Source organism: Amblyomma mixtum, chromosome 3, assembly GCF_055824585.1.
Source record: "Amblyomma mixtum isolate Tamu chromosome 3, ASM5582458v1, whole genome shotgun sequence".
Classification (NCBI taxonomy): domain Eukaryota; kingdom Metazoa; phylum Arthropoda; class Arachnida; order Ixodida; family Ixodidae; genus Amblyomma; species Amblyomma mixtum.
In genome coordinates this window covers 427,677,820-427,697,038 of record NC_143014.1, presented here as the reverse complement: position 1 = coordinate 427,697,038, position 19,219 = coordinate 427,677,820, and the positions used below count along the sequence as shown (strand labels likewise).

The 19,219-nt window shown below is 49.3% G+C and overlaps 1 protein-coding gene across 3 annotated transcripts in view; it reads left to right on the top strand.

Moving 5' to 3' along the window:
• The window catches only part of LOC149358009 (uncharacterized), a 91,588-nt gene extending 72,698 nt beyond the window's left edge, over positions 1–18,890 (top strand). For all 3 annotated transcript variants that reach the window (XM_089585012.1, XM_089585011.1, XM_089585010.1), the window contains exons 4-9: positions 1,393–1,601; positions 7,130–7,298; positions 9,309–9,587; positions 13,925–14,069; positions 15,714–15,983; positions 18,662–18,890. In XM_089585012.1, the coding sequence (XP_089441138.1) occupies positions 1,393–1,601; positions 7,130–7,298; positions 9,309–9,587; positions 13,925–14,069; positions 15,714–15,983; positions 18,662–18,777 (1,188 nt within the window). In that variant the 3' untranslated portion in view covers positions 18,778–18,890. The remainder of the gene's footprint in view (positions 1–1,392; positions 1,602–7,129; positions 7,299–9,308; positions 9,588–13,924; positions 14,070–15,713; positions 15,984–18,661) is intronic.
• Positions 18,891–19,219: the final 329 nt, after the last annotated feature.

Below are 19,219 nucleotides of genomic sequence, written 5' to 3'. Positions count from 1 at the left end.
CTTTTTTAAATGCTAGCGCAAAAACACTTGGCATGCTTTACCTACAGCTTATATAGATTTCAATCCTCGAATATCGCGAAATTCTCAAAAAAGTGCTGCGGTTGCTTTAAGTTACTCAAACGAATGCGCATGAAACATCCATGCCTTCTCCGTAAGGTCCCTAAAGTGTACGAAAATATTCCGTTCGTGCAGTTGTCAGTGCCACTAAATATGCCGAGTTGATAAGTTGCTCAACTTTTGAACTGTGCATCTTTTTGGAGCACGACAGAAAGCAAAAACAGCTCACAATTAACCAATTTACCAATTTTTACAACGAACATAACGGCTGACAGCCGATGTTTGTCGCGCCATTTTAGACATGTTCAAGGGTGTCATTGAAGGCTCACAGTCAGTCGTTCTTACTTTAAGACGTACAGTGTATTGATCAATTATCTATAAACCTTGTACAGCATTACTCCGACACTCATATGCCAGCATGCTGTGCTGGGTAATCTGTTAGCCGGAAAAGAGTGTTGTGGCCAGGGAAGCTTTTGGAGGTGATGTGCTGAGAGTGGCTACATCTGCAATCAGCTCTCCGCTGCTCATGTTTCATTTCACATGAAGATATATTTGCCTAACCTGCGTCAGGATCACTTTTAGGATTGACATGCATCACTATAACGTAGTTGACTTGATATTCTTCAGAATAGTTGGGCTAGATGACCTTACTTTAATATTTCGTACTTTGAGTTACAGAAAATTCATTATTTCGAGAGTTGACATTGTTGGCTTAGTATTTTTTAGAATAGTTGGGCTCCGTGACCTTCTTGAATCCTGGTGATATTTGATTTATACAAAATTCATTATTTGGTGACATAATATTGTGATCTAGTGGGTTTTTAAGCGGGGCGCTGACAACGACCGTTCAGGCTTCGAATCTAACTAGAGTTGTTCTGAACCTGATGACCGCTGATTGTGTTATGCTGGTCTTGAACGAATGAACCAGTGAAACGACAAATGACACAGAGGTGATATGGCACACACTGCAACTAGATCCAGTGTGTGCCTCGTCACCTCTGTGCCCTTTGCCGCTTTACTGGTTCATTTGATCAAAACCATGCACTAACTAACCCAGAATACAACTGTTCTGTTATTCTGGTAAGCGATACTTTGCAGCAAACTCTTCTTCTCTACAACCGTTCCATATATTCCTGAGAAAAAGTGCTACTAATGTTAAAAAAGCAAACTGATTACTGAAAAATGCCACCGGGCCAGCAGACAGCGATTGCAAGGAGCATGGTCATGCCTGTGTGGTCCAATTTGCCAAAATTTTTTCACATGTTATGGCGTCCTTTTGGTAACGGAATCTTCAAAACGATGTGATTAACGCCAATTGTTTTCTTTATTCACCAGGCCCGCTTCGCCGTGGGCTCCTTTACATCGGATGGTTTCGTACCGATGGGACCGCTTGCTGACGTCGACGAGGCCGCCTTCCGAGAGGTTTTCGTGGCAGACCCTTCGAACTGCGTACTGGCTGTTCTGTACACGTCAGGAACCACAGGCCTGCCTAAGGGTGTTGAGCTGACGCACAGCGGTTTCTTGGCCAACGTTGGAACGGCGAGGTATAGCGCACGGGCGAGTTCTTGAAAAAATTATTACCAAAATCCTATTTTACGCTCTTTCCTTTCCTTTTAAATCTCCTGGAGCTAATAGTCTGGTCAGAATTTTTTTAGTATTTTTAAGTGATGCCGCAAAACAGAAAAAGTCGGAGACGATCAATGCGATCATTTCCTCCACTGTAATGCCCACGGACGCTGAGGGTACTGTGATAAATAAATGCACAAGAATATGCATTAGCATTAGTGTTCCCGTTTACGGTGGCGGGTAACATGATCTAGCCCATCAAGCACAGTGTGCCACGCTTTACCCCCTCGCCACTCTCCCCACTCCTCGACGCTGCTTGGCGACCGCGGTTTCCCCCTCGTCACCCGTTGCCTAATACCAACTTACCCTCTCTCTCTTTCTCCACTCTCCCCTGTCCTCTCCATCTCTCCTCTCTTCTTCCCTCGCACTCTTTTCTTATGTACGCTTTACCTCTTAACTCTCAGGCTTTACACTCAATACAACGCCGTATAATTTTTCCGCTTATGGGGTTTCAAATACCAACGCAATAATATGAACATGATGAGGGTCGTGATTACAGCCGAAGTGGGTCGCCATGCAGCACCAGTGGTGGCAGAAGCGGTGCGTTCGCGGCATCTACAGTGCGGCAGGCTTCACCACTATGTTCTAGACAGCGCGTTTGTATAGCTTCTGCTTGGCGCGGATGCTTTTGTTACGCTTGCGGGGCAGTTCAGTCCCCACGGATTAGGACTGTAAGTTATGTTCGGCTCCAAAATGGCTTAGGCGGTGAAACAGTCGCTGTGATCCGCCGACCCCCCGGTCAAGTGACCACTGCATACTGACAGGCCGTTCACGTTAAATTAAATAAGGTGTTAATGAAATGTACGGCGCAGTAACTGTCTTACTTCTCGGTGGACATCTAGATCTCACTGCAAGGAATGGTATAAAGGAGGGACTGAAAGTAGCCACCGGGAAGGAGGTGCCACGTGAAGGGCTTCGGGTTTATTTTGACCACGTAGTGTACTTGAACGTGCGCTTACGCCGTACAAAACACGGGAATGTTTTGAATTTTGCCTCCACGGAATCGCGGCTGCTGTGCAAAGATGAAGTGCTGAGACTATCCTAAGAACATCTCGAACAGACAGACAGACAGACAGACAGACAGACAGACAGACAGACAGACAGACAGACAGACAGACAGACAGACAGACAGACAGACAGACAGACAGACAGACAGACAGACAGACAGACAGACAGACAGACAGACAGACAGACAGACAGACAGACAGACAGACAGACAGACAGACAGACAGACAGACAGACAGACAGACAGACAGACAGACAGACAGACAGACAGACAGACAGACAGACAGACAGACAGACAGACAGACAGACAGACAGACAGACAGACAGACAGACAGACAGACAGACAGACAGACAGACAGACAGACAGACAGACAGACAGACAGACAGACAGACAGACAGACAGACAGACAGACAGACAGACAGACAGACAGACAGACAGACAGACAGACAGACAGACAGACAGACAGACAGACAGACAGACAGACAGACAGACAGACAGACAGACAGACAGACAGACAGACAGACAGACAGACAGACAGACAGACAGACAGACAGACAGACAGACAGACAGACAGACAGACAGACAGACAGACAGACAGACAGACAGACAGACAGACAGACAGACAGACAGACAGACAGACAGACAGACAGACAGACAGACAGACAGACAGACAGACAGACAGACAGACAGACAGACAGACAGACAGACAGACAGACAGACAGACAGACAGACAGACAGACAGACAGACAGACAGACAGACAGACAGACAGACAGACAGACAGACAGACAGACAGACAGACAGACAGACAGACAGACAGACAGACAGACAGACAGACAGACAGACAGACAGACAGACAGACAGACAGACAGACAGACAGACAGACAGACAGACAGACAGACAGACAGACAGACAGACAGACAGACAGACAGACAGACAGACAGACAGACAGACAGACGGACGGACGGACGGACGGACGGACGGACGGACGGACGGACGGACGGACGGACGGACGGACGGACGGACGGACGGACGGACGGACGGACGGACGGACGGACGGACGGACGGACGGACGGACGGACGGACGGACGGACGGACGGACGGACGGACGGACGGACGGACGGACGGACGGACGGACGGACGGACGGACGGACGGACGGACGGACGGACGGACGGACGGACGGACGGACGGACGGACGGACGGACGGACGGACGGACGGACGGACGGACGGACGGACGGACGGACGGACGGACGGACGGACGGACGGACGGACGGACGGACGGACGGACGGACGGACGGACGGACGGGCGGGCGGGCGGGCGGGCGGGCGGGCGGGCGGGCGGGCGGGCGGGCGGGCGGGCGGGCGGGCGGGCGGGCGGGCGGGCGGGCGGACGGACGGACGGGCGGGCGGACGGACGGACGGACGGACGGACGGACGGACGGACGGACGGACGGACGGACGGGCGGGCGGGCGGGCGGGCGGGCGGGCGGGCGGACGGACGGACGGACGGACGGACGGACGGACGGACGGACGGACGGACGGGCGGACGGACGGGCGGACGGACGGGCGGACGGACGGGCGGGCGGGCGGGCGGGCGGGCGGACGGACGGACGGGCGGACGGACGGACGGACGGACAGCCGGACAGACGGACAGACGGACGGACGGACGGACGGACGAACAGACGGACAGCCGGCAGACGGACAGACGGACAGATAGCAAATTACGAATCGTCCTAGGAAGGCTCCCTATCTAAGACATAGCCATCGGTAAAAGTTTTGCAGGATGCGGGTTCTGGGGAAAAATAAAATTAGCTGAGGTTTAGCTGTGGTTAAACCGGGCAAGTTGGGTAAGCAAGCAGCAACTGTTTTGCCCGAGGCGAACGGGCGCATTTATTCCCCGTTTCCGAGCCGCCGCGGTGGCTCAGTGGTTATGGTGCTCGGCTGCTAACCCGAAAGACGCGGGTTCGATCCCGGCAGCGGCCGTTGAATTTCTTTGGAGGAGAAATTCTAGAGGCCCGTGTACTATGCGATGTCAGTGCACGTTAAAGAACCCCAGGTGGTCGAAATTTCCGGAGCCCTCCACTACGGCGTCTCTCATAGCCTTAGTCGCTTTGGGACGTTAAACACCATAAACCAAACCAAACCTATTCCCCGTTTCCCTCCCACTTCCTCTCTCCACATTCTGACACATACGTCGAGAGCGCGCGACTAGGCGCGCGGCAGCGGTGCGGCGCAGCGACGGTCCTGCCGACTGGTGGAGCGCGGCTGAAACGGTTATTATGGCAACGGCGCTCCATCTGTCCGACCTCGGCCACCGCCGGGAGCTACACGACGGCTCGAAACCTGGCGCAGTATTGTTTACGCTATAAAAAGCTTTTTTTGTGGAGTCGTGCGAAACAGGTTACTGAAAAGCATTGAATCACGAGGGGAAATGCGTGCTGCATGCACTGGAATAATTTTCGCTGTGAGACCAGCGAGGCAACGCGGAAATAAATGTTTAGTGCACCAGCACTAAAACCCCCAATAGTATCAGATTTCGCCGATGTTTTTCTGTGCAAAGCCCCCGTCAGGTGGCAGCCTGCCCACTGGGTCGTGGGCTGTCTGTCAGCAAGCTTTATGGCCAGCTATGTCAAACACTTTATGGCAAAACACTCTATGGTTGCTGGTGGGCTGGGAATCCGCGGCGGAGCGAACAGATCAGCTTCGCTGGCCACTGCATTAGACCATTATGTCATCGCCGCAGACGAATATCCCGCCTGTCTAACTCGCAATCTCTCGCTCCATGCTATTGATGTCGTCGTCGTCATCAACTTTCGTCCGTGTGCAGTTGATCCAGAGTACACCACTATCGCCCTGCTTTCTTAAACCGAGCCTCTAACCGAAACCGCAGCCCAGGTGAAAACTGAAGTGCGAGTGCACCTAATTGGCATATGGCATAACCACGCTTAAGGCTCAGTCATTTTGTTTATCTGAAATCGCTTCCCGCAACCTGATGTCTAGAGCTGCACAATCATGCATGTTAGTGATGTTGGTCCGCGAATTTAATCTCGAAGCATCTAACAAGCCGGCCATCGCATCGCAGTCATTGAACAGTTTGGATGGCAACGGCTACAAACCTATCACGAATCATGCAAGTGTTTGAACCGGAATACCTCGGGAACGAAGTGGAACACATCAGCAGTCACTTAAGTGATGAGAAGGCGGTCCTTCACATCGCAGACGTTCGAGCGGTACCGGCAGACGCCGCGGCAACGAGCAGAGCGAAACACCAAGCATATCTGATAGTGATCACAAGTGATTGCGAAAATGTCATCGTGGAAGGGCAAAGGAATACATTGACTAATAAATAAATGGTTACGAATTACACACCGCTCGTGCTGAGTTTAGCGATATACGTTGCACATAGTTTAGCATACAGCATACGTTGCACACAGTTTAGCATAAACGTTGCACAAATTTTATGTTGTTGTTTTCTGTTAGACTTTGCCTGAATACATGTGTACCGTGTAGCCGAAACTCAGGCCCGCGGAGTGCCTTCTGGGGAGCGGACATCAGTAGTGAGGTGCTCGTCCCTTTCCTTTCTTCCGCATGCGAACCTGCAACTCCTTCAATGTAAGCAAGCCATGCCCAAATATTGGTGGCCGCAATGCGAGGCATTACACCGCTAGAACACAGTCAAATGTGAAGTTGTATCTTGGTTAACAACTCATTCATGATACCGATGCCTAAAATATCTGTTACTTCGCAGTAATTAAGCCACTATGCAAACGCGATGTGAAAGGAATGCAGGAAAAAGGATAAACACTGGAATACAACGAAAGCACAGCTCAAATAATCAGAAAATAATACTGTGGATGGTGGCGCTGGTGATTACTAATGGTTACGGTACACGCAGCATTAATACACTCTTAAGTACAAGGTTACAAAGCCGCCACCATAGATCTGTTGGTAGAGTAACGTTAGCGACTTGGCACGGTCTTACGTTGGGACCCCACTGGCAGCATGTGGTGTGGTGGTGGTTGTGTCACCACAACGTGAAAATGTATAGAGCGGGCTATGCTTCATGCTATGCTTCACGAATTACGAAGGCAGCTTTCGCAGGTCCACTATTGCGAAATCCTGGTTCGTGGTTAGCCTCACAGCGTTGGACAATGATGACAGCTAGAGACGCCTACACTGCGGGCCCTCTCTCTATATCATATATTCCAGTGTGATACGCTGTCACGATATCCGAGCGCTCTGTGTTAATCAGCGTTTATTTCAATTTTCTCGCATGACTGGAATTAAAATAAAAATAATCGCGTAGAGTTTTGCGGCATTGATCAGGTTTACTGCCGAATGACGGGTTGGTCCGCGCAGCGCACCATCTAATCCAATTTTCGTCCTCGGAGTAAATATTCGCCGCCGGTCATCTTTCGCGCTTTTGATGTCCCTTTCTAGATCGTCCTACCCTTGGGGCGACTCTGACGTGCTGCTGCTGCCGACTCCCATCACGCACGGCAGTGGCCTGCTGTTCATCACCATCAGCCTGCTTCTGGGCACAACCTGCGTCATAGTTCCACCGAGTCAGAAGCTCTCAGAAGTCGTCAAAGTTGTTGAGAAGCACAAGGTACGGGGGAGAGAAGTAGTATTCTATGCACTGGGTAGTTTTATCTTTTGTTCGCTGTATTGGGTCAAGAGATTGTTATATTATTTACGTTGTATGATTGAAGAAAAAATTTTTTTTGGTTAAATACAGAACCCTTTTCGTTTCAACCTGTCTACGCAGATTTCATCAGGCGAGTAAGGACTAAGTATTTGATTGGTTCTTTACACGCTTTCCGTTTTGGCACTGTTAGCAGCGCGGAAAGCAAAGGCAGTGCTGTTTATTTTGAAACTAGATCACTGTTGTTCAACACAGCCAACGAGCGGAATCTTTTCAGCGCGCTGTTGAGGAAACATTTTACAGGCCCTATTAACTGCATGGTCAAGTTATAAATTTTTTTTTGCATTGAGTTTTTTTCCAAACCCAAATCCGAAATCTCAAATGTTCTTCCGCCATGGCTATAAGACAGTGTGTATAATTTTTGTAGTACATGCAGGAATGCGTAAATAAAGCATTGGAACCGAACACTGAAGCCAACATACCAAGATGAAAGATATCAAGGTTACACGACCCTGAAAAGTAGGCCTGCACGAGAAAATGCGTTCCAGTTATTTCTAACAAATTAGAGCAGCTCATGAAAGGAACGGGATGGAGAAATTGAAACCTGTGTAATTCGAGAAAATAATGAATGCAACAGTTTGAGAGGGTACTCGATGACCAGACTAATATGCCTTCTCTTAGGTGTGGTCGGCCCCCCATAGAAGATCAGCAGATCGTTCATTTCACTAGCGTCTAATCCAAATAGCCGTACATGTCGTAGCCATACTCTCCCCCCCCCCCCCAAAAAAAAAAGAAAGTGTGGCAAAAAATTTATCACATGAAGAAAATTTGTCTTCAACGCTCCGCATCACCTCCGTTTCCTTGCCTGGAACGTCTGAAAATATCCATTGCGGGTTTTCTTTAACATTTTATAGGCCTCACTGACGCTTTTATTCCACTAAAAAATTTGTAGGCTAAGCTTAAGCTTACCGGCTTAGTGCATTAATTAGGGAAATATATTACAGGTTTGGTTTACCCATCCATCCTTGCATATGGGCGTTGAAACTATATCATCAGCCATAAAAAAAAGCCCAGCAAATCAGCGACATCTCATGTCGCCACCGGTCGCGTCCCATGCTTTCCTTCTCTGTTCTCTCCTGCATGTGCCCTGTCCCCGAAACTTGGGGAGGGAGATTTCCCGTTTTCCTCTTTGATACCTGCCACGATTGATAGCTGGCAATAGAATTGAATAATATTGCCATAAATTAAATTCAACTAAATCAGTTAAATTAAGTTATTATGATGTTACGGCTGACGCTGCATATTGCACGGTAGAATGCGGGACTATACGGCTAAACCAAAGTAATAACAGCTTTCACTGTAAAACAAAAGCGGCATAATTGCAGGGCTGAAAAAGTTTGGAAAATTGATAGCTGGAAGCTTGTTCTTGTTGGAACTGCGTGTTTTTTGTTAAGTTATACATAAGCCCATTAAGCAGTTGGCCACTCCATGGTCTTCCATGCCGCATTATTACCTTAACAAACTGATCTCGGCTAGTCCAACTGAAGGAACCAATCTCACTTTTTGACTGCGGTCGGTAATATCCGAGTTCGCTTTTGTTAGGGCTAATTCGTTCTGTGGTGTCGCAGTGTGCATTTGCGGGAAAATGTAGAGAGTCGGTGCGTACCGGTCAAAAGTTCTCATTCATGGCGAGCTCTTAAACAGCGGCCGGAGGGAAGAAAACTGTAGGAAGGAACTAATATGAAGACAGGGAGGAGTAATACCGACCGAAGGCAAGGAAGAGGGTACAGCTAGAGAGCTAGTGGCTATTTCGAAGGTGTATGAGTTGCTGCACGAAGCTGAACCGATGCGAAAACAAACGCGGACGAAGGAAGCAATACCATAGATACCGTTTATCAACGCATTCTCACACCGTGTAAGCTGCCTTAATTAGTAAATGAAAGCGATTCATTCACCACGCCGATCACGTCGCAGGTGACGGCGGCGGTCCTGCTGCCGTGGCACCTGCATACCCTGGTGGACGAAATGCGGCGCACGGGCCAGAGGCTGCGGGGACTGCGGTTCGTGGGCACCGGTGGTTCTCCGCTCTCACAGAGGCAGTACGACGAGATTCGTGAGGTTTTTGGCCAGGACCTTCAATGCCTGACAAACGTATATGGTATGACTGAGGCCACAGGGCTGCTCTGCTCACCGTCGCGGGAACACGCCGTCGGCGTCGACATCGGCTTCCCCACTGCTGCAACGCAGCTCAAGGTGCATAGCGGTGTCAGCTTATTTCTTCTCCAACTGTTGTGCCATGGTCTGACCTGCGTATTGCTTCCTGATGCACCAAAATCTTATACAGCTCTTTCGCGTGATCATAATTTAGCTTGCCTGACTGGTACAGCATGTAGTGCGCTTTTGAATAATAACAAGCTGGTCAACGAATGTTGGTTCTTATATATGTATGGAGCCGGCAAGAAACCACAAGAGGGAAAGGCAAGTTGGCGAAAGCCATGAGTCGCGCTTCTGAGTTGAATGTTTCCAACGTGTGCGTCGATCGATCAAACTGATACTAAGTGTAGACGTGCAGGCTAGTTGGTGAACCATGATTTCTTTAGCTGTGTGTGTGTCTTTTCTATCTGTGTCCCTGTCTTTTGCGCTGTTTTAAAGAAATCATGAGACTAAGTGAAAACTCTTCTATTGCGTAGGCAGTGTTATACTGCAGTTCCCTCGGATATTTGACATCTGTTGAAGTGAAGCCACCAAACTAAAGCGGTGAGCCTCCATGCTTCTCCTCCCCCCTTCATCGTACAGAAGCGCCATCCATCACGCACCTAAACACCCACACAACTTAGCCTGAAAAATCGCCATACACCCCTAATCACCTATGTGCACCCTCCACGAGGCCTCCACATTATAGAAGCCTACGCTGGAATAGAACTAAACAATTGACATGCAACTGGTGGGACAAACCACCAAAAATGCTTAGCATTAGACTTTCATTCCCATTTGCATGACACTACACATCACGCACATTTATTTACATCCACCCTCACTGCACACTTCATCTTTGTACTTCTTTATACATGACTTCCTTGCACACTTGGTCTTTTATTTCATGCCTGATCTCCAGTGTCCATCGACAACTGGTTCTGGGGGTGGCCCGCACGCAATCACTTCAACGGAAGAGTGGCATCCGGCACGCGCGCATCCCTCTGCTATCTTCTCCGCTCCTCTTCTCAGCTCATCTTTTTCCTCACCTTCCAAATTCTACTGTAGCCACCCGCTGGGTTGTCCCCTTGGCATGCGCTCTCAGGTTGCACATTCCTCTGCGCGCGTGAAGACCTGCTCCGTCTACGGTAACCACCTGCTGGTTTCTTTCTCATGGCACGCGCCCTCTGGCTTCTTTTTCTCGCTTAAATGGGGAGAGGAGGACTTCTGTCGCCTCTTTGCCAGTGGGGATTTCCCTCTCTCTAAAGCATGATCAGTGACCTGAACAGGCGAAGTAGAACTGTGGGTCTAAAAATGAATGTGCAGAAGACTAATGTTAAGATAAAAGAACAATTGAGAGACCTCCATTCGTCTTTCCGTTACAAAGGAGCGCTGGGTTAACAAGAGGCCGTGTTGCTTTTTCATGTTCAACACCTGAGTCTATTGTCTGCAAGCGCCGCGCGAGCGTTCGTCCTCCTCATCCTCTCCTCACATCACTCTCTCCTCATGCGGGTGGCTCAGATTGCTCTGACTGAAAGTTCGGGTTGCTCGCCCTCTGGCGAAGGATCTCCGTCGGGAGATCCTTCGCATTAAAGTAAACATCAACAGTCTCGGAATGGAGCAGGAGTTTACTCAGATCATTAACGGTAGTTTAGCAGTATTCCTCACGAGAAAGGTATATAAAAGCTGTATCTTACTGGTACTCACCTATGGGGCACAAACGTGGAGGCTAACGGAAAGGGTTCAGCTTAAATTGAGGGCAGCGCAGTGAGATATATAAAGGAAAATGATAGGTGTAACGTTAAAGGAGAGTAAGAGAGCTGAGTGGGTCACAGAAAAAAAAGAGGTAATGACATCCTAGTCGAACTCAAGAATAAATGGACATGGACAGGGCATGTAATGCGAAGGCAGGATAACCTATAGTGGTTAAGGAGGCAAGCATAGGAAGAGGCGGCAGAAAGGTAGGTGGGCAGATGATATTTTGAAGTTTGCGGGGAAAAGGTGACCTCAGCTGGCACAGGACAGGGCTAACTGGCGAGAAATGGGAGAGGCCTTTGCCTTACAGTGGGCGTATTAAGGCTGGTGATGATCATGATGACGACGTTGCCACCTGAGAACCGTGGTAGGTGGTTCTCGGAGCTTTCAGAAAATACTGGACATCGTTCTTTTTTTTCCAGTATGTGGGTTCTATTGCTAACACATTAAAACCGACGGCGAAATCGATTTCAAAGACGCCGTTTGAAAGCCTCCCACCTCCAAGCTAAGAGAACTTCCACCCACCTACCGCCACCCTCGGCCCCCCACTGCCCACCTTCACGCTCCAGAAAAATTCTGTTGCATGTGTGAACCCTCGGTTTAGAGTGGAAGTACTGAGCCAAGTAATGTATCAAAGTAATCATCGAGGAAACATACAACAGCCTTCGCCGAACTGTGGCATCAGATGTTTCATCGTCCTATAACTTCTGTCTATGTGGTTTGAAACTGTGGTGAATCGCAAACACTTAAGCGACGGCAAGCGTTATTAGCAGCAATTTCTCGAACTGTGGCGACAACATCCGATACAGAATAACCTACAGCCTTAGTCAAAAGTACGAAGCCTAGCGCGTTTCACTCTGGGTCATTATGGGGTGGCTTGTTCTGCATTCGCCAGGATTTAAAAATCTCTTCAAGGTGAGAACTCTCGTCCTCATCTCTCCGAAGCTCGGGGCTTCCCGAATTCAAGAACCCGATACATAGTGTAGGAGTGAACCCCATGAACTCTTTATTTTAAACGAAGGCTGTACAGGGATGTTCAGAGATGGTGGCCACCTGCGAGGGACTGCAGCGTCACTTTTCGGCATTTGTGCCCCTCAGCTACTCCTCTGCCGAACTGTTTCGTATGTTCTGTGCAAACAGCTGCTCGAATAAGCAAGGCCAATATGACACGCCAATGCTAATCCTGGGCCGTATTCTGTAAGCTGTCCATTTCACGTCTATTCTGTCCTATGTCAGTGGTCACTAAAATATACCCGCGTCTTTCAAGCGCCTGTGGCAAGACCCAGACACTGGATGGTTGGCGACCGCACCTTACCACTGGCTGAAATTGAGTGCAATGTGCAGGCAGTTGTGAGATGTATAGCAGTGGTGTGTCAACAGCGCGCGTCCGAACCTGACCACTGGCTACCATTGGCTGCGGTATGCAGCCAAGAGTGAGGTTCGGTGAGCTCCGGCCAAGGGTGAGGCCCAATGAGCAGGTCGCTTGCCACCGAAACTTCAAAGCCGCGGGTACATATGCGTGGCCACTGAACGAGGACCGAACGGACGAGAAATGGACAACGGAAAATGGACAGCTTATACAATATGACCCCTGGCTCTCTTATATTTTTGCCCTTCTCTTAGATTTGAGGCCCGCCCAGCACATTTACCACCAGCGCATTAGTCACCCGTCTTCCACTATTATTGGAGCGGGAATGGATCGAAAAACTTTTCGTTTATATAAGCTTAGACGCTTTATTTGATATAATTATTTTTCCCAGGCATTCTTTTTCTCGACCGTGATTGGCCGCTACCGTCTGTGTTGTTCCAATTGGTTGCTGTTTTTGGGGGAGTTTGCCTCACCGTTTTGGTTATTAACGTGTTAGCGAAAAGCAGCCTGTGTCCAAGAAAAGCCGGCATCGGAGTAGTGCGAAAAATCAACAGAGAAGCAACCTAGGTAGCAGGTGGGCCACCTGCCACTGGATTGTGATCAAGCCACTCACCGGGGCAGGTGGCAGTTAAATTAATGATTGGTCGTGAGAGGTTGCTCGGGCAGAGCAACCTGGGTCTCACAAGCCCCACTGGTAGCACCACCTGCCATCGCAAAGCTGCGGTGCACAGCTTAACCGCTGCACCACTGCGCCAGGAGTGATACGAGGACTCCCAGGGATCTGTGAATGGAGAGAATGACCAATTCCGTATATATGGGCATTAACCTATTAACGCTATCGCGTCATACCCTCACGATGGACCTTATGTGTCTCCTCCCATTATTCTGCTAAAACTACCTTGCCTCGCCCCATCGAAAACATCGCCTATTTGTGACATGGCCGTTAGCAGCGCTAAATTATGATTGCTGCCAAGAAATCTAGTTGCGATTGAGGACAAATCGGGAGGTCACATATGACGCCACGGGTCCTTTGCTCAAAGGAGATGTCAAAAGCGCCAGATCCGCGGGCAAAGATGCGAGCCATCCGGGAGGCGGTCTGTACATCTGCCCTCAGCCGGACCCTGCACCAGAGGTTGGTAGCCCAGCTCCGATGTGTTGCGTGGAGGCCCACGAAGGCGGCAGAGCAGTGGCGCTGAAGTACGACATGACATTCAGTCGTTATGCACCATATACCTAACCCACATGACGTCATAAGCATTTGTCACCTCTTCAGGTTGTGGACGTGGCGACAGGCAAGAGGCTCGGTCCCAACCAGACGGGCGAGATCCGCTTCCGTGCGCCGATGGTGATGAAAGGATACTACAAGCGGCCCAAGGAGACGGCCAACTTCTTCGACGAAGAAGGCTGGTGCAAGTCAGGTACACGTGCTAATGCTTTTCCGACGTGAACAGGCGGCAAATAAGTAAGGTAAGTGACAGTATATAAAGGGCTCCCTATTAAAGACCATTAACGTATGGACATCCAGAAGCGATTGACTACATCGGTACAAACGATGCAGGGGAAGGGCTACCACTACTTTCTTTGGCTGGTTGCGTATAGCCGCAATACCTAGAGAGCTTAAGTTCTTGACTTGCGTAGTGTTCTTAAGGAAGGTGGACAGCGTAATAGAGCGATTCTATTGAGATTCTGCGTTTGCTGTTCTCTTTGGCTCAAACCCAACGATAGCGGGGGTTTGGCCTCCCTAGAGGCATTAACGAGGAACCGGAAAAAAAATATATAATGGAGTCGAAATAGAATCATTCTAATATATTGGCTGTGGTATCCACCACTTACTGCGAGAAACGTAGTCCGCGCTGGGAGGGTGCCCCACAACTGCATTAGTTATGCAGGGTCGGGAGCAATACCTAGAGAGCTTAAGTTCTTGACTTGCGTAGTGTTCTTAAGGAAGGTGGACAGCGTAATAGAGCGATTCTATTGAGATTCTGCGTTTGCTGTTCTCTTTGGCTCAAACCCAACGATAGCGGGGGTTTGGCCTCCCTAGAGGCATTAACGAGGAACCGGAAAAAAAATATATAATGGAGTCGAAATAGAATCATTCTAATATATTGGCTGTGGTATCCACCACTTACTGCGAGAAACGTAGTCCGCGCTGGGAGGGTGCCCCACAACTGCATTAGTTATGCAGGGTCGGGAGCAAAAGTGGTAAATACCACGGGAGCTTCGCTCAGAGTGCATTGTCGCGCCGCTTTCCGAGAGCGCCTGCTGTTGATACAGCCGTCGAAGTTCTCGCCTTCATCTATGCATGTAAGTGCGCTGGTTTCGAAGCGGGGCTCTCCTGCTTTCCGACGGCACCAAACTCCGTCGCAAGAACCGAAAGCTACTCAACTACGCGTGGTCTTTACCCCTCTTGCTCCTGACAGTGCGCTTCAATTTGCCGCATCTATCTGCATACAAATAACATGATAACGTAACGTCTGAAACTTGCGACATCTAGCTTTGCAGACCTAGTTTATGAAATATAGTTAACTCTTGCATATAGGATGGGCAGTAGGTCTCCAGTCGCTACTTTTAAGCCACCACCTTTCATTTTGCGCCTCCGCGGTGGCTCGTGGTTATGGTGCTCGGCTGCTGACCCGAAAGACGCGGGTTCGATCCTGGCCGCGGCGGTTGAATTTTTTTGGAGGAGGAATTCTAGAGGCCCATGTACTGTGCGATGTCAGTGCACGTTAAAGAACCCCAGGTGGTCGAAATTTCCGGAGCCCTGCACTACGGCGTCTCTCATAGCCTTAGTCGCTTTGGGACGTTAAACCCCATAAACTAAACTAAGCTAAACTAAACTAAGCTAAACCAAGCTAAACCAAGCTAAACTAAGCTAAACTAAGCTAAACTAAGCTAAGGTAAGCTAAGCTAAGCTAAGCTAAGCTAAACTAAACTAAGCTAACCTAAACTAAACTAAACTAAGCTAAGCTAAACTAAGCTAAACTAAACTAAGCTAAACTGAACTAAGCTACACTAAACTAAGCTAAACTAAACTAAAACTTTTTTTTGCCTGCCCTTCTCAGGTGACGCCGGCTACTATGACGAGAATGGGCGGATCCACTTCGTTCAGCGCTTCAAGGAGATGATCAAGTGCATGGACAACCAGGTGGTGCCGGCGGAACTCGAGGATATCCTTTTGCGGGAACACTCTCGGGATATTGTCGATGTCTGCGTGGTTGGGATGGCGAACCCTAAGTACGGAGAGGCGCCGGCCGCAGCTGTCGTGCTGCGCAACCAGCTATCGCAGCAGGAACTCGCCGACCTGTCCACAAGAATCAAGGCCACCATCTCAGGTGGGTGACCCCGTAGAAACTATCTGACCGTGTCGTCCCAGAAGTTTGGGCAGTTTCATTTTTTTCAGTACGACTTGCCATTAGCTCCCATTCTGGGCACTCAGTAAAAAACCCTCCCAAAATCACGATGAAGTAACTCCGAAAGTGGTGCGAATTTCTCTGCGAAAAGTAGCTATGTATTCGAAAAAAAAAATTAAGAATGGCCTCAGCGGTATTTGCTGTATGGATATTAGGAGTTCAGAAGCAATGGTGCTGCATAGACTGTGCCACTCCGAAGAATGCCGGTCATCGCACAGATAACCCGTGGCCGTGTTTTGAGCGCATTACATAAGGGATGGGTCACACAGAAATGAAAAACCGAATAAGCACAGATATTTTTAAGCAAGTTATACAAAGGAAAGTTTTTGTTATGAAAGTACTCGTGTAATTCGGCCAAGGAACTAGATGGCAGGTGATAGCAAGTTCTCGGCAAAGGCCGTTCCAGTTTCTGGCAGTCCGGGGGAAGAATGACGCACAGAATGTAGTTGTGCGGGCGCGAGGTTGTGATGCTGCTGATGCCCGGTGCGAAGGGAGATGTGTGGTTGGGGTGCGCAAATATAAGGTTCCTGTCGTAGCTCATAAAAAAATAACTTATGACTAGCACTCATAGACGGCAACCAAGGGGCAGCACCTGCCCTTCCACAGGTCTCCGTTACATGAATGTGACCACAGAACGTCGCGTCAGCATTCGGGCGGATTTATCTCATGTAAACTGGCGTAATGCACCAAGAGAGTACGTCACAGACAAACGGTGCTTGGCCATTTCACTACCCTGTAGAGTTCACCCAACAAGCCATGTGTGACCAAGGGACTAAAGAGAGACCAGGCCATCCATACGTGGATGTGAAAGACGGGTCTTGCATAGTCTTCACTGTGTTCCACATGTGATGTGTGCGGTGATATAAAACCTTATCTCATGTGCTGTCGAGTGTACAACGCGGAAAGGTGTGTTCTTCGCTTTCCTCAAGAATACAGGAGCCATTCACAGTTTCCTTGAGGACATTGTCTAGCCGCGCGGAAAACTCATGCAGAAAAGAGGCTTCACGCCTTCTTTTAACTTTCCTCCAGGAGTCGGACTGGGACTCTAGGTGGTGACAGCAGGAGTTGACTAATGACTGTTATAGGTGATTCTGATTCGAGCTATGTAGATCAGCCAGGTCTCAGGTATGTGCCTGATCTGTGCACCTTATTTAAGATTTTAGTGTCGCTACTGTGGAGGAATTGCCGGCAGAATCTGCAAGGCTAACCCCACCAGTAGCATGCAACAACGTCAACCTCAACCTTACGTCACGCTGATCCACCATGCGGGGGTAGATATAGATGGGCAGATTGACTTCCGCACTGCACTGAAATAGCGCGTCGTCATTTGGACTGTAAGGAGACAGAAACGGTAACGTTCGCACGCACACACGCACGCACGCACGCGCGCGCACACACACACACACACACACACACACACACACACACACACACACACACACACACACACACACACACACACACACACACACGCACGCACGCACGCACACACGCACACACACACACACACACACATACACACACGCGCGCGCGCGCGCACACGCATTCTCTTAATGTCAGCGCCGTCTTTTAAAAGCGATATGTTTTACGTTAGTTATTTTCGTTCACATTTCTCGACGCTGGAACCCTCTACCGCCGATTGTTGTTCAGTTCCGATTCTGTTAATGTTTTCTACCACGCCTTGACGGCTGAAGGCAGTGTACGAATTCTTGTTAATCACTTTGAACCCCCCCCCTCTCCTCTGCGGTAGTGCGTGCAAAAGCGATGCAAGTATCAAACAAAAAATGGCTGAGGCTTAACTTGGTTAAGCCTGGAGAATGCGAAGCATGATCGTGTCGCGTAATTTGGAGGCGCACAACCACAGCGACGGCGCGAGGTGGGCCCCCGTTTCTCGACTGTCGTGACGTCATCGTGTCACGTGGTGTGACGTCATGTATCACGTGATTTGGAGGCGCACAACCACAGCGACGGCGCGAGGTGGGCCCCCGTTTCTCTGCTGTCGTGACGTCATCGTGTCACGTGGTGTGACGTCATGTTTCACGTGATTTGGAGGCGCATAACCACGGTGAAGGGCTGAACTGGTAGCTAAAGTAGCATGCTTCGCATAATAAAAACGCGAGATCACTGTTTTTCTCGGACCTCGGGTCCGGACAACATTCCATCAATCTTAGTTGGGGTGCTACTGCCCGTAAGCAAGTCATTAGGATCGCTCTGCCGCCGAGACTGTTCTCTGCTAATTGAATTGTTACGAGAAAGTGCGAATGTAGCGAAATTTTTGTTATCTGAGGCTGTCAGCGCATGGTGGGGTGGAAAAGGGATCCTAAATTATATACTGAAAAGTAGTGTCATATCTGTTGTACTAAAACAGGCGCTGAAATGTGAATGACCAATGCGCTGTTAGTAGCACCTGGATGAATGGCTTGTGAACACGAAGCTGCATCGCTAACTTAAGCTCGGTGAAATACAAAAATCATACGCACAGTGTGGATGGAATGTTTTGCGCATGCTTACAATACGGGCGTGGAATGCAATGGCACGGAATGAAGTATCGGTTCCGCTTCGTGTATGAGAGCTCACTATATTGTTTCTTTTGTCCCCAGAAAACTGCGCAGTGCACAAGCAGCTCTACGGCGGCGTCTTCTTCGTGGACTCGATTCCAAAGACAGAATCTGGAAAGAGCAACCGGACCGCCGTGCTTCAGAAGTGTGCAAATTAGCGTCGCTGTCGAGCCATAACACAGCGTTGTTTCATGTCCAGCTTTGTCTGATGATCGCAGGCATTACAAACTGCATTGGAAGAATAAAGGTCGTGCGTAGTCGCCTCCCACAATTGTGTAGTGTAATATAGAGCTAGGACAGCCAAACTTGCAGTGCGAGAGAGGCAGCGATCCAGACAATACCTCAGACAAGATCCCATAAGGACATCAGTTGGTAGTCCGGGGTAGGACTTCACCCATGTACGGCGGATGACCAGTGTAAGTCTTGAACATGCCCAACAATTCTTGACAAGCATTTGCTAACCGGAAAGAGCTCATGAACGCAGTTTTTCGTATACTGCAAGATTTCAGTATAACAATCAATACATCCGGAGATCTCTCATGAGCAGGCTTGCACTTTTTTGCAATTAACGTTTTTGCTATCGCCAAAAACGTTCCCTAT